Here is a 15,250-nt window from a genome sequence, read left to right as displayed (position 1 = left end):
CGTGCTTCCAGTGGTATTTGTAGCTGAACTCTTGTTATACTATCATTGATGAGAAGTTTGTTTGTGCACTAAGGATCATACCAGACATATGTGCTAGTTCCTGAGGCAATGTTGTATCTTATAAACTTCATAGCCACTATTCTCATTTGTAGTACATTTCTCCAAACCCACAAGCAATCCTTTGGAATAAGCATACTCCAGAATTTCTTCTCCTTAATCTGTTGGTTCCAAATCCATTGTACCCAAAGACTTTCACCTTTTTCTGCTATCTTGTATACCAGACCACAATATGATGCCTTGTTCCAAATTCTGAGGTCTAGAATGTTGAGTCCTCTTTCAGGCTTGGTGAGGGTTGTCTTGTGCTTGCTTGCTTGGTGCATGTTAGAGTTTCTTTCAACTCCACTCCATAAGAAATTATTACAGATTCTTGTTACTTAAATTCAAAATCTTTATTCGGCAACAACACAAAAGTTTTTTACCAGTAGACATGGAAGGTGTTAAGCACTGAGTTGATCAACTCAAGTCTTCCTGTATGTGATAGGACTCTAGACTTCCAATTTTGGATTCTAGAAGTGATTTTCTCAATCAAAGGATAACAATCCTTTATACCAAGCCTTGTAGATGTGAGTGGTAGGCCTAGGTAAGTAACAGGCAGTTCAGTGAGTCTGATGCCCATATGATATGCTACGAGTTGCCTTTCACCTTGATTCATGCCAACAGTTAAAAGTGTTGTCTTTAGAGTGTTGGCTTTGAGCCCCATGGCTTCAGAGAACAGTACTAGGACCTCTTTGACAGTTGTCATTGATTGCATATCACCTTTTAAGAAAAGTAGCAAGTCATCTGCAAAGCATAGACTAATAACTTTTGTTTTCTTGCATTTTGGGTGTGGCTTTATAAGTCCTTCATTAAGCTTGCTTTTCAAGAGACATGTGAGTACCTCCATGGTTAGAGTAAAGAGGTAGGGTGAGAGGGGGTCTCCTTGTCTAAGCCCCCTCTTTCCTTGAAAGTAACCCTCAGGTGTACCATTCACTAAGACTGAGAAGTGGGCTATTGAGTAACATAAGTTAATCCATTTGAGGAGCTTGTTAGGGCAGCGTAGTCGTGTTAGCATTTCTTCGATAGTTTTCCAGCAAACAGAATCAAAAGCCTTGCTAATATGAACTTTCATTGAGCATCTTGCAGAAATGTGATTTCTAGTGTAACATCATATCTCAAGAGTTCATGGGATAGCAATAAGTTGTCTTGAATGGATCTCTGAGAAATGAAAGCAGATTGGTTAGGACTTACCAGTGAGGTCATTAAGGGATTTAGTCTATTTGATAAGACTTTGGAGAAACACTTCACTACACCATAACAGGCTATTTGCAAAGGCAAAAAAGCGTTGCTAATAATTTTCGCAACGCTTTTTAAGAGTTGCAAATATGGCGTGGGTAAAGTGTTAGAAATTTTTACAACGGTTAATAAGCGTTGCAAACAGAAATTTCCAACGGTTATTAACCGTTGTAATAACGATTTGTAATGCTTTTTATAGATATTTCGTACACAAATTTAAAACCTTTTCAACGGTTTTTTGATTTCACAAACGCTTTTTAAGTGTTGGTAATTTGTTAAAAATATTACCAACGATTCTTAACTGTTGCAAAATTGTTAGTTAATTTTAAAAAATAATTTAAAAATCGTTTGTAACGGTTATGAACCGTTGCTGATAAAAAAAAATTCATATTTTGTAGCGACCAGCTAAACCTACAAAAAGATGCCCCTCTTGCACCATATACAGAAATCATAAATTCTTATTTAAGCTAAATTTATCCGGTACACAATACATTTTCATACCATTTTACAAAGAAACCATAATATACATGGGAAAAAAAAAATTGATAAAGTACAAAACTAATCCAACCATATACATTCACAACTTTGAGCGATTTTCTAAACCTCACAAATTTATTGTTGGACTATCACCATAAAAAAAGTTTTCGTACTATGATCCTAAACAAGAGATAACAGCTTGCGTTGTTGAAAACCCTACGCCCATTTACTTCCACAAATGCTCCAAAAGAGGTCCTAGCATTAAGATAAAATAGTCAACCAAGAAAAGATCATGAAGTGGACAATAAGGGGATTAAGACCAATTCAAAAGCTAAATACTGATAATCTAAGGTATAGTTAATTGAGCTTAACAGTAAAGAAGGACTAGGGATTCTTACCTCTGCATCAAAACCCAAATGGAGATTCATGAAAGATTCACATTATCAAGCATGAAATTATCTCTCAGCAACAACGTCTGGAACCGGTTAATACCCTACAATTGTAGATGATAGGGTATATCTCAACTAAGAAAGTAAGAATGCACACTATAATATCCTGATCCTGACTACATCACGAAAACAAAAAAGGATCCTGACTACATCCTACTATCTTAGTAATGAAATGATTTTGTTGGGGGACCATTTATAGTGACTAGTCTAAACATAATGACACTATTTACAGATGAACAGAGAACTTGTCACATCCAATGTGCTCTTAGTAAACTTATTTTTGTTGTCAAATTATTTTCTTCGTGGAATTGAGTATGCTTTTAGGTTCACTCAAATGTCGCCAATTAATGTTACATATGAGTCAAAAGATAATTGTATAAGCTTGAAAAGAACCAAGTCATCGAGATATATTGCCAATTTGCAATATTAGCGCCGCCTGATTCATTGCTGCCCCTTAGTAAAACACAAAAGAATTGAAAATTTGAAAAACACGTTATAGATAGGAATTGTAAAATACACAAAATTAAAATAAATGAGGTGAAAGCAGGTGATTGAGAGAAGATGTGAATTTAACAAATGAATTGAAGCATACAAACACAGGGTGTTGTTGGACTTGTTGGTCTCAAACTAACGACTGAAGTTGAAAATGAAGAAGAGAAAGACCCATTGTATTTGTATGATTCCGGCTTGTAGTGCATGAAGAGATTGTTTATTAGTAATTAAGAGTGTTGTGTTCAGGCAATAAAAACTACCACTTGTTGAGTTGTTCTCCCTTTTTCAAACTGAAAGTGATTTGGATGGTTAGGTAGAAATGTAGAATATATGCATTATTCATCTTTCTTCATCATGTTGTAGGCAATATATGATTAATATATGGTTCTTTTTTTTCTGATTGGTATATATATATACCATTGCGAATAGAGAATTAAGTACCCAAAACTTTATATAATGCATATATACATACATATCAACAATGTCTAATACAGATCTATGACCTTACTTCATAGTTTAGCTAAATATGTATAGTAGCTAATAGTTGAGTGCATTACATTTAGATTAAAAAACACACGCACAAAAGAAAAATGAGAAAATAGAAAGCAAAAAAGGGCAGTGTTGCAAATATCTTGTTATGGTGTAGTGAACACTCCCTAATCTAATCTCTACCTCATATGTCCTACTCATAACTACTATTCTATCTTTCATCTTATCCACAATTAGTTCAAGTGAACATATAATTTCCAATTTGAACAAAACAATATAAGCCAAATTCTTCATATACCTGACGCAAAGGGTGATCCGCAGGAAGAAAACTACCAATAGTTTTCCCATAAACTTCACAAGCCGAAAAATGAATCAGCCTCTTATTATTCTCCAAACAATACTTCACATACAATAATCACCCATCACATTAACACATCAAATTTCCAAACAAACAAACAAATCCACTAAAACAAATGAAGAAAACAACTCACCACAGGCAAGGCCGATATGATTCTAGTCTGCCTTTACTTGGATAAATCCATGAAAAGCTATCCAAGTAACAACAAACCATATGGTTCTTTTCTATTTCTCAATTGAGTCTCCACCTTTGAGGGACACTTATGGTAAATTCAGAGGACATAATAATAGTTTAGCCACCAAAACAATTACATATAGGACATAATATACTCGGGCATAGAGTAGGAGTCTCACCTTGTTTTCAGTTTTATCTAAATAAATCATGGCTTGATCAATTTGAGACTGAACTGTTGGGTCCAGTCCAATCAAAGCTTCAGAAATTTTCTCATTCACATTCTTAACAGCTCTAGAAACTCCCATACCAAGAAACTTCCCTTTCTCTCCATCTCTTAATTCAACTGCCCCATACCTGACAAATAAAAAAATGTCCATAACAACAACAATAAAAATAAAAACGATGGGCATACATACAATCTAGTAGACGCGCCACCGGGGCAGCATCACGGTACATTCCTTTATTTGTATACAAATCAACCTCGACCGTAGGAATGCCTATACTGTCAATAATATGTCTAGCTTTAATCTTTGTCATTACGCAACGTATGCCTTTCCTCATATGATTTGACTTCAAGAATCATAAATTAAAAATAAAACTATTAAACATAGGGGGAAAAAAATTATATTAAATAATATAATAATAAAGAGAGAGAGAGAGAGAGAATTATTACAATGAATAATACGGGATCTGGAGATTTAGTTCTAACAGCAGCATTTATGGAATCTTCGATTTTCCTAGAGAGAGTGTGTTTGTCTAGATATTCATGTTATCAGCTCCTTTTCATCCACTTTTCTATTAGGTAGTCTGCCGAAAGGCCATTACTAATTAGTAGAAGTAAGCATAAAAAAATAAAAAGAAAATGGAACCAAATTATATACTAATGCTAAAGGGTTAATAACAACAGAAAACAAAAGTTCAAGAATTTTTATGGAGGTGAGAAGTTTACTTTGGAAGGGATGCAGCTTTCTCACGCATGCGTTGTATGAAACGTCCATTGTGGAAGCTCCTCCCGACAACATCTGAATGGAATTTTTCTAATGGGTATGAAAGTCTTGTATCTTGACCATCCTTGGAAAGAGCATAACCAAGAACTCTTTGAGCATCAATTTCCTTTACACAATCTGCGGAGCATACAGTTGAGCCACATAAATATGTTGACCTGTAGCTAAAATATATTCACATTCAAAATTTCATGCCTACCTTGAAGGCTAGGCTCTATCAATTTCAGGTATCCTCCTGGCTGTAACAGTTCCCCAACAATTTTGTCTGGCTCACTCAAATCTCTCTCAATCATAAGAACTCGACGTCCATCCTGATATCAATTGCAAATAACATTCGAATTCATAAATATTAGTTTTAACTAAGAAGTAATTTCATCATGACAATTAATAACTCAATGAAACACGTGTTTAAGCAGACACCCAACCAACTCATAATTTTAAAATACAGTGAGAGTATTGAAACTAACTCTTAAGCTTATTCTAAAAGCACCAATGGCTGATGTTTCTTAATCTTTTTCAAGCAAAGGGCCATTCTAAACATGTATTACAATATGAATTCCAAGCAAAACAAACACACATACAAAAGAATAGTATAAAAATGTAATACAAGAAGTTTGTTGAAAGGAAAGAATAGGAGTACCAGAATTAGAAGAAAGGGTATTGAACAGAATACGCTCAACACTGGCATGAAGAGCCACCATGATATTTGAAGGTCTAGCATGATTAAGTAAATCAGCAGCACTATGTCTTCTCCCCAAACCATCAAAAGTAGACTCACCAATCTTAGTCCCAACAACGTGATGAAGATTAAAACCATTATAAGGTGTAACATTAGCTTCAAGAAGTCCATCACTTAATGCAGATTGCCGTTTTTTTCAACCGAGGTCTAAAACAACAGCTTTTTCAATCCAATCATAAGACCTGTTCACTAAATCAAGATTCAATTTAAACCCAAGTTGTTTAAAGAAGTCATCATCAGCTCTACTATAAAAACCAGCATTAATAGCACTACTTCCACCAAGAACTCTTCCTCTACCATTCGCAACACATCTTCTGATGAAAAAGATTCTGTTGGCAAGTTGTTTGCATCGTTCTGAGTTAATGTTGTTAGAAATCCTTCTTGTGTCCATAAGTTTGGATATTCATGTGTATGTCCACCTCTTTCTAGGACTAAAACCCCAATCAACTTTCAATTAACAATTCCAAACTTACAAATATAAATTTACCTCGACTACAAGCCAAAGATGGTGGTGACTGATTGTTCAAGAGAGCGAAACTGAAAGCCGATTCTTCTTTCGGTCCTTGGGTTCTCTTTCTAGAAAGGAAAGTGTAAAAACAAGTTTTTTCTTCAGAAATGAGGATAAACAAACAAACTCGCCAAGTCAAAAACCGTTTCTTTATTTAAAATTGCTTACCAGAACACTGAGTTCGCTTTCTGGAACGAAACCAAACTCATTCTTTATAGAAGGACCATCAAAACAAGTTTTCAAGTTGTGTTCTTGAGAAGAAACAGAAGAATACCCTTCTTCTTCTTCGTCATCATCTTCAACAACAAAGTCTTTCTCAGGCCAAAAACTGGTTTTCAAAGCTTTGGTTTCAACACAATCCATTTGTTGGGAATTAGAAAAGAAGAAGAAGGTAGGAAGTGATTGTTCTGGAGAAAAGGAGGAGGGGTTGGAAGAAGAGAAAGAGGAATGATAAGAAAACCCTAACCTAGCGGCTGTGAGAGAGAAAGAGAGGTTTTCTATTTTCACATACCGAGTGCGATTTCTTTTTTGTTTCCTTCTTTTTGAAATTTCGATGTTGTTTTGGTTTTTTGGATTTGTAACATTTTTCAAACGATTTTCAAGCGTTAGCAATTAATTCACTCCAGAAATTCACCAAAATAAAGTAACGCTTTACAACATTTCTAACGCTTATATAGCGTTGGTAACTTGCTAACGGTAAATAAGCGTTGCAAAGCAAAAAAGGTGTGTGTTGCAAATATCCTATTATGGTGTAGTGCTTGTAAGTGATGTTGCAGCAGGCAATAGGTCTGAAGTCATTGACTTTGGATGGATTTGGAACTTTGGGTACAAGACATAAGAATGTGGAGTTCATTCCCTTTGTCATTGTGTGAGTGGAGAAGGCATATGCAATGGCTTATATAAAGTCTCCACCAACAATGTCCCAGCAAGATTTATAGAAATATGCATTATAGTCATCTGGACCAGGGGCTTTATAACACCTCGGCTTTTTCTTTTGTTTTCCTAGTATAAAAAAATATATAATAATAATAAAAAATAATAATAATAATGAAAATAGATAAAATGGATAGATGATAACTATCGGTTAAGGATAAAAGTATCGTAAGTTAGATAAGGGTTGTTCTTGTTTTTCGGGAAGTTTTCTCACGTAGAGTTTTTGGGGAAAAACACAGCGAGAGTTTTATACAGAAAAACGGGATTTTTTTGAAAGAAGAAAAAGAAGGTTTTTTTCTTGTAGCTGGCTGATAATCGGAGAGCGCTACAGGTGAGTAGATATTTTATGGATTTTTTTATTTTATAAAATCTTTGTTACTGTAGATTTGTTTTCTGTTGAAATCTGTCGTGTTGTTAAAACTTAAAACTCTGAATTTGATATTGAACTGTAGAACTGTGCTCCTGTGTGGTGGTGTGACTATGTTTATTTGGAACTGTTAGTATAGTATTGAACTGTTTGAACTATTGAAGCTCGAAAAAACGTTAATGGCGGCGCAAGCCAAACCAACGTTTGTCCGGTATATGGTTGTGGGAATAGCGTGGGTTTTGATGTTAGTTGAAGTTGAATCGGGTGTTGTCGGGATTGAAACTTGGTGGGGGCTGTCGAAGCTATGAAACAGCCAAACAGTTTTTGGGGTTGCCTGCCCGAATTGATGGAGGGTCGAACTCCTACTGACGTGATTAAGTTTGATGTAAACTTAGTTGTTATTGGGAAGTGTCGGGTATATGTTTTGACGGCGGTTGATGGTTGTTGGTGTCGTGAGATGGAACTTTTGCAGAGCAGTAATGGCGTCCAGAATTTTTGTATTGTTTAACTTTGTTTTGTTTTGATTTTTGTTGTGAGGTTTTTGTTGTTTGGTTATGGGTTGTTGATGGTTGTTTGGGCAGCTGTTAAAGCTTGAAGCTTTGAACAAGCTTTAATGGAGGCTTAATCCAGATCTAGTTTGGATGAGGATAATTGATCTAATGATTTGAAGATTTTGCTTTCATTAAAGTTGTTTGGTTTTTTATGAGGGGTGAAACCGCTGGATTGGAATGAGGAGGTGATGAGTGGTGGCTGGTGGTGGTAGGCGGTGGAGGAGAGTCGCTTTCACCACCGGTGAGAAGAGACGACTTTGTTGGTCGGTTGGGCTTGTGTTGGGCCGAAATCAAAATTTTGTTTTGGGCCTTAGTTTGTTTAGTTGTTGGACTGAGACATTAGTTTTCTTTGGGCCGAACTAAAAACGTGGGCTTGAATGTTTTCTTTTTTTTTTGAAATTTCAAATTGGATTTTTGGTTTAGACTTTGGGCTTTTGGGTTAGAGGAGTTTGGGGCTGGTTGACTGCTGTTGACCCTTGGCAGGTTGACTTTGACTTTGACTTTGACTTTGACTTTGACCAGAGTTGACTTTTGACCAGGGTTGATTTTGACCAGTTGACCCAATTTGACTTTTAACTCGGATTATGATTTGGGCTATTAGGATAGGTCTAGGGCTATTAGCATGCTTGGCTTTAGGCTAAGACCTTTATATATACGTGTGTATGTGTATTAACTACTATGTGAGATTTCCGTCTTTTATGATATACAACGTTATGACACTTAGACATCAATCTAATTAATAATGCGTAAACCAAAAATACATGAATCAAGATACTCTTTCGTTCTCTGAAATAATATATGCAATAAAGCTCTATAATGCGTAAACAAATTTACCGCACTCTCCACGCCTCAAGTTTTGGATCGAAGTTTTATATTTATTGATGTCATATGTTAGGTGGGCATTTATTGAATGTGCCATAAATGGCCCATTAGCGTTATAGGGGGTATTCATTGAATGTGTCATGAATGACCCGGTATTCATTGAATGTGCCATGAATGACCGATTGTTTGGGCTGCTACTAGAAGAACTAAGGTATTCGCCTTGCGGGTTAGTGGTATTAATTTGATTATGCGAGTGTTTGGGTTTTCTTTTGAATACCTAATATAATATCTACATATGTTATATAAAAGTTCTAACTTTCTTTTGCAGGAGGGTAGGACTTAATAACATTTTGTGCAGGGACGCGGTCCTACCCTTATACAGCAGTGGATATCGGTAAGTTTTAATTCAATGGTTTAGATATTAAAACAAGTTATTAGAATGAGTTAATATAATGGAAGTTTTGCTTGGGAAGAAACTATGCCGGTTGAAATGACGGAACTACCTGTCTTCCAAGCTGAGAATGATTCAGTAATGAGAAAATATAAAGTGATTGTTTGGATAATTAAAGTATGATAATGTTTATATGTGGTTAGTCTACTCATACCAGTAAATTCCATTTTGTTGACCCATGTTTGCTTTGTTTTTTTGCGTGGGTGTGTTCTTGGGAATATAGGTGGAAGGCGTGGAACCAATGGCGTGTGATTTGGATTCTTGCCCGGAGCATCAGGGAGGTTATTTTATTAAGGTCCGATCTTTTGGAAGTATGTAATAACGTAGTTTTCTTTTCATATGACATGAAAATACGATGTTGAAGAAGACACATTATTCTTAGAGTGGTTTGATGTTTTATTGGGACGGAAGATAGACTTTTTATAAAGTAATAAAGAGAATTTTGGAGATTAATTTTGTTGTTAAGATTCTTTTATGATGTGGGTTTTAGGTTTTGACATGTGTTGTATCCACCCCGTCATAGCCTGAGTTTTTAGACAATTGAATCGAGTGATGTTTGATATATTTATATTTCAAATATTCATTTTTTTTAATTGTTTAGAAATTTGGGTTGTGACAGGCTTTGTATATATCCATCTCAAATAATGCATTCTTGATCTCTTCTTCTTATATGTCGCCTATCAAATCCATTGCCACATTGTCTTCAATGATGCTTCTAACTTGCAGGTGAGGGATTATATTTTTAGATCTTAAATCCTCTCTGAGAAGTGATTTGTAGTGATCGACAATAATGTTACTGACTTCATCTCCTGTGTACTTGGCACCATCATCATCTATTAAAGACCATATCTTGCATCTTGATTTTTTTCTCCTTTAGAATGTTGTGGAAATAGGTTGTACATATGTCTCTATTAACCATCCATGTGCATCCTGCCCTCTGTCTAATATCCTCGTATTCCATGTTCAGTAGCTCAGTGTACTGTACCACAGTTTGTCTTTCATTATTCCTTAGACCTGAATCTATAGGATTAGCTTGTAGAACTATTTGTGCATGAAACATCTTCTGTCTTGCTTCCTCAGTTCTCTCTTTTAGTTTTGAGAAGTTCTTCTTTGACCAACCTTTGAGCACATCTTTTAGAATTTTGAGTTTCTGATATAGAGATGTTATAAGATTTCCAAAAGTGTCAGAACCCCATGCTTCCTTGACTAAGCTAGGGAATTCTTTGTGCATAGCCCATGAGTTGCAAAATCTGAAAGGGAATACTTTATGACAGTTGCCAAACCAAGAGAGAATCATAGGTGTGTGGTCAGAAACACCTTGTGGTATGAATTCTGCTGCAGATGCAGGAAAGGCATTACTCCATTCCATATTCACCAAGCATCTGTCTATTTTTTAGAACTTGTTAGAGTTGTTTGTCCATGTGTAGAGACTTACAGAGAATTGCAAATCAACCAGACCAGAGTCATTTACACAATTATTGAAGTCTTCTATGTCTCATGGGTGAACAAGGCCCATTCCCAGTCTCTCATTAGTGCTGAGTATACTGTTGAAGTCTCCACTAACATTCCATGGTAGTGTAATAGTGCGGCTCAGAGTGGTGATATCATCCCATAAGATTGTCCTTTCTGCTTTGCTATTGTTAGCATAGACAAGAGTCAGGTTTAACACTTTATTTGTAGGTAGCAGTAAAACCTCGCAGTAGAGCATCTATGAGGTTTCTAGCAAAAGATTGATGGAAATGTAACTAGGATCCCAGAAGAACCATATTCTTCCACTAGGATTGGATTCATAGTTATGTAGAAACGACCACTGTGGGCAGCATAAGCTTCTGATGAGGTCGAACTTATCCCTCTTAACTTTAGTTTCCAGCAAACTAAACATGCAAAGTTTATTTTGTAATCTTACTTTATTTATCTCTGTAGCTTTGAAAAGCTCATTGAGACCTCTTACATTCCATACTCCTAAATTAATCATTTAAGGAGTGTAAAAAAGTTACTTTTTAGTAGACCCCTTAGGTCTACCTCTTCCCTTGCTTATGGTGCTAGTGACTTCAGTTCTGCTGCTTTGTGGAGAGTGTCGCTCTTAAGGGACTGTGTACTTAGAGCTAGAAGAGTTGCTCTTTGATTGCGATGACCCAGTGAAGCGAGCTGATGATGTTCTTTTGCTTGGTAGGTGATTTGTAAAGGTTTCTACCACCTGTATTGGTTCATTAATGATCTCTCTTAGCTGCTGCTCAATGTTTGTTGTGCTGAAGAGCTCATGGTCTGCTGCATATTGATTGATTTATGCTCCTCCAGTGATAGGAGTTCAATCATATGGGGCATTGAGTTCAGTGGGACCTCATCTGATGGCTGGCTTGATATAGCAAGTTCTAGCGAGGGAGTTGTAACTTGGACTTGAGGCAGAACAGGTTCATTTAGATTGGTGGTTCGGTTGCTTTCTTCCTCGCGGTCAGTAGCACTGTTTGCAACATCAGGTTTTGTAGTTTCCTCAAGATGAATTACAGAGCAAGGGTTGTGTTTCACCAAAGTGTCTTGAGCATCTTCGTCAGTGTTTGATACTCTTATACCTTCAAGTTCTTCCTCACCAAGGAAACATGCACTTGGCTCTAGAGTATCAGTAGCAAAGCCAGAGAGGGTTTCTCTTGCAATAGAAGGGGGAGCATGAATTACCATCTGTTGATTGGAGGAATTGTGCTCATGGTTCAACCCAGCACCTTGCACCTGTGGAGGCTCGTTACAGGTAACCTCACCTGGAGTTACAACAGAAACACTTTCAGTTTCTACCTCGATGGTGTAACGCCCGTATTTAAAATACGTATTTAGTTATTAATTTATTAATTAATTTATTTATTTAAAATTCAATGGATTGGTTTTGGGATATGTGGGCCTGGTTTTTGGGCCCGAGTCTGTATTGGGCTTGGGTTTCAAACCCAAGTATATAATCACATTGTTCTAGAAAATAGGGTTTTAGAGAATAAAATATAATAAAAATGGAGGCAGAGGTAGAAACTTGTTTTTTCGGCGTTGAGCTTGGACGATTTGGGCGCGATGGGGGTTTTCTTGGTCGAGTTGAGCTTTTGATACAGGTGAGTAGAGTTTATCTCTCACCACTACTAAAACTATAATTTTTTGTCTGTTTAGAATTTACAAATTTCATAAACTATGATTTTAAATCATTTAGTATTTACTTAATTTATTGTCGAAAGTGTTTCCGACCGGTTTTCCACAGTTATTTAGTTAAATCCGATATCTATTAGTTTTATTTGAACTGTTGAAGCTATGAACAGGCGTTCATGGAGGCGCTAGCCCATGAATCGTACTGCCCTTAGATTATGTTGTTTTGTTTGGATGTGGGTTTAGAATCACCTGTGGAAGCTCTGTTCAAGTTTGAACAGGCGCTAATGGCGTCGCCCAGAGAAAAAAAAAAATGGAACGAAATCCTATTAATTTGGTTGAACTCTTTAGTTTTGACGTTGGTTGATGGTGTACGTGTGAAGGGTGTTAAAGTTTGGCTGGGTGTTGTCGAAGCGTCGACCAGCGTTAATGGCAGCGCAACCCCAGTATCGTTTTTTTTTTGTATTTCGTTGATTGTTTTGTTGATTTATTTTGTTGAAGTGTGGTTGGATGTTGGGTGGCTAATGTAGTGTGTAAGGGATGCAAATGGGGGTGTTGGGAGCTTGGAGAAAGCCGTTAATGGCGGTGGGAATTTATCTAGATCTAGTTTGGAGGTAGGAGATGGAGTTAATAAATCGAGTTGGGGCTTTAATTAAAGTTTAAGGGGTTTTTCTAGGGATTAAAACCGGTGGGTTAGGGGGGGAGGACAAGTGGTGGCCGGACTTGAGCAGGTGGTGGCTGGTGGTGGTGGTAGCAGTTGAAGAAGAAGACCTGATGGTCGGTTTGGGCTTTGGGCCTAATTCATTAGATGGTTTTGGTTGGGCCGATTGTAGTTTGTATTGCTTGGGCCGGTCCATGTTAGGTTAAACTGTTTTGGGCCAGTTCTATTTGTTTTGTTTGGGCGGTTTGGTTTTAAAGTTTTGGGCGGTTCCGGTTCAAAGTTTTTGGGGCGGTTTAGTTTAAGTTGTTTGGGCCAAAACTAATTAGTTTTCTTTGGGCCGGTTTTCTAATTTTATGTGGGTTGGTCCTTATGACCCCAATTGGGTTAGGTTGAATAATAAGTTGGTTTAGACTTTTGGGGCCGGGTTTTAAGGTTTGGGCTTGGCCAGTTGGGTCCGAACCATTACCTTAGCCATGACATGAACTTTGACCTTAGCCATGAACCATGGCTATGACCATGAACCTGTTGAACATAGAAATGACAGTTTGACTTTGACAATGACAGTTTGACTTCGACCAGGATGTGTTGACTTTGACCATGACGTGTTGACTTTGACTTTGACCGTTGACTTTGACCGTTGACCGTAGAATGTTGACTTTTTTTCCAGTTTTTCATATATTTAAAAATATGGACAAATGTAGTAATAAAATATTATCGAAATTGTATAACTTTGTTTGTCATTATCTAATTAAGTTTTGACGTGAGTAGTGCAATATAATATTGGCACGTAACTAGAGGGGAATTCTGATAATAAGAATTTGATATATATGTTTTTTATGAGTATTAAATTATATACGGACTTAGATTTATGGACTTTAGATGTTTGGGATTTGATTGTGGACTGTTTAATTGTGCTACGTTTTATGTTGTAAATTGTATGGACAAATCAAATGCTAAAATGCTGTAGAAGCTTGTATAAATTTGGTTGTCATTATCTAATGAAGATTTGACGTTGATATTGTGACATTATATAATATGTTGGGATATATATATATATATATTAAATGCAATAGTTTTGGAGAAATAAATGTATAAACACTCCATTATTATATATGTGAGATGCTACTATGAGGTAGTATAGTATTTGTAGATATTTTCCATGGGAGTGTGGCGTAGTGCAATAATATTTTGGCATGTGAAAGAATGAAAATGGTTATGAGATATAATTGAGATATTTCTAAATATTATGGCTTAGTGCAATAAGGTATTTGACCTGCACGTGATATAGTGGAATTATTATGAGTCATAAATGTATGACACCTGAATAAATTACGTAACGAAAATCCTAAAACCTAGCTACCACAACTCGTGTGATCTGCCCTGTGTGGGCGTGTGCAATTTGATTGGCCCTTCTGGCGTTTCAGTAAATCTGAATGGCCCTTCTGGCGTAAGTAATTTGATTGGCCCTTCTGGCGTTTCAGTAAATCTGAATGGCCCTTTTGGCGTAAGTAATGTGATTGGCCCTTCTGGCGTTTCAGTAAATCTGAATGGCCCTTCTGGCGTAGCCGAATGGTGGCTTGATTATTCCGTTCGCAAAATAGAACAAGATGCGCGATATTTTATGCCGAATAGTGGCAGTACTTACATAATGGTTTCCATGTGAGGGTTACCTGGTGTGCGGCATCCCGCTCAGGGTAGTTACGCACGAAGTGGTTCATTATGTAAGGGGAGGCATGTGGATGTACATGTTTGGCGTTGGAAAGCGATTGTGGTAGCCAGGGAAACTAGGTAAGACATAGATACGACGTGATTTTAAGGGCACACAAAGAAAGCCTTAATTAATATAATTATGGTAATATGTTGGTTAATGATATATCTTTAGACAGATGATTATATATGGTTGGCATAAGGGTGAGTCAAACTAATTACTTAGGTAGAGACGACTCACTCTATTATTGAGCATGAAATGCGGTACGTATATAATATGCTTGGTTGGTTATTCGTTTAGTTCGAACCTAAGGCGCCTCGATAGAGGAACTACATGCCTTTTTATTATGCGTATGGTTTGTTGTGTGGTTAGTGGAAAGTTAAGGCGCCTCAGTGGAGGAACTACCTGCCTTACTTATTATACTTAAGGATGTTGTATTAGTCGTTGAAAGTTAAGGCGCCTCGATGGAGGAACTAACTGCCGTATGGTTTGTGTATATATATGTATAATTATATGTTGTATTTTAGAGCTACTCACATCAGCATTTTTATAATGTTGACCCGATTTGCATGTTTGTTTATCGGGTGTGTTCATTAAATGAACATAGTTGATAAGTCT

General features: G+C 36.7%; 2 protein-coding genes across 3 annotated transcripts; both read right to left on the bottom strand.

The window, feature by feature from the left end:
* Positions 1–1,772: 1,772 nt before the first annotated feature.
* LOC147523458 (uncharacterized) lies at positions 1,773–6,490 on the bottom strand. 2 transcript variants are annotated; one of them, XM_086562233.1, is made up of 11 exons: positions 6,191–6,490; positions 6,002–6,090; positions 5,416–5,696; positions 4,975–5,086; positions 4,721–4,895; positions 3,951–4,125; positions 3,731–3,844; positions 3,538–3,590; positions 2,851–2,944; positions 2,208–2,302; positions 1,773–2,064 (listed from the first exon to the last, which is right to left on the bottom strand). In XM_086562233.1, exons 3-7 carry the CDS (start codon positions 5,623–5,625, stop codon positions 3,788–3,790), a joined length of 729 nt encoding a protein of 242 aa, XP_086418359.1. In that variant the 5' UTR covers positions 5,626–5,696; positions 6,002–6,090; positions 6,191–6,490; the 3' UTR covers positions 1,773–2,064; positions 2,208–2,302; positions 2,851–2,944; positions 3,538–3,590; positions 3,731–3,787. The 2 variants fall into 2 exon arrangements, with proteins under 2 accessions (XP_086418359.1, XP_086418367.1); XM_086562241.1 differs by lacking the exon at positions 6,191–6,490 and having other exon boundaries at positions 3,538–3,639; positions 3,731–3,856; positions 5,416–5,703; positions 6,002–6,087.
* A 3,485-nt stretch (positions 6,491–9,975) lies between these two features.
* On the bottom strand, positions 9,976–10,515 carry LOC147523457 (uncharacterized). Its single transcript, XM_086571153.1, has one exon. The coding sequence runs from the start codon at positions 10,513–10,515 to the stop codon at positions 9,976–9,978; it is 540 nt and encodes a 179-aa protein (XP_086427279.1).
* Between the last annotated feature and the right edge of the window lie 4,735 nt (positions 10,516–15,250).

The sequence above is a fragment of the Coptis chinensis genome, chromosome 1 (genome assembly GCF_015680905.1).
Source record: "Coptis chinensis isolate HL-2020 chromosome 1, ASM1568090v1, whole genome shotgun sequence".
NCBI classification, from domain to species: domain Eukaryota; kingdom Viridiplantae; phylum Streptophyta; class Magnoliopsida; order Ranunculales; family Ranunculaceae; genus Coptis; species Coptis chinensis.
The sequence above is the reverse complement of the archived record's forward strand: the minus strand, read 5'-3'. Positions and strand labels throughout refer to the sequence as shown.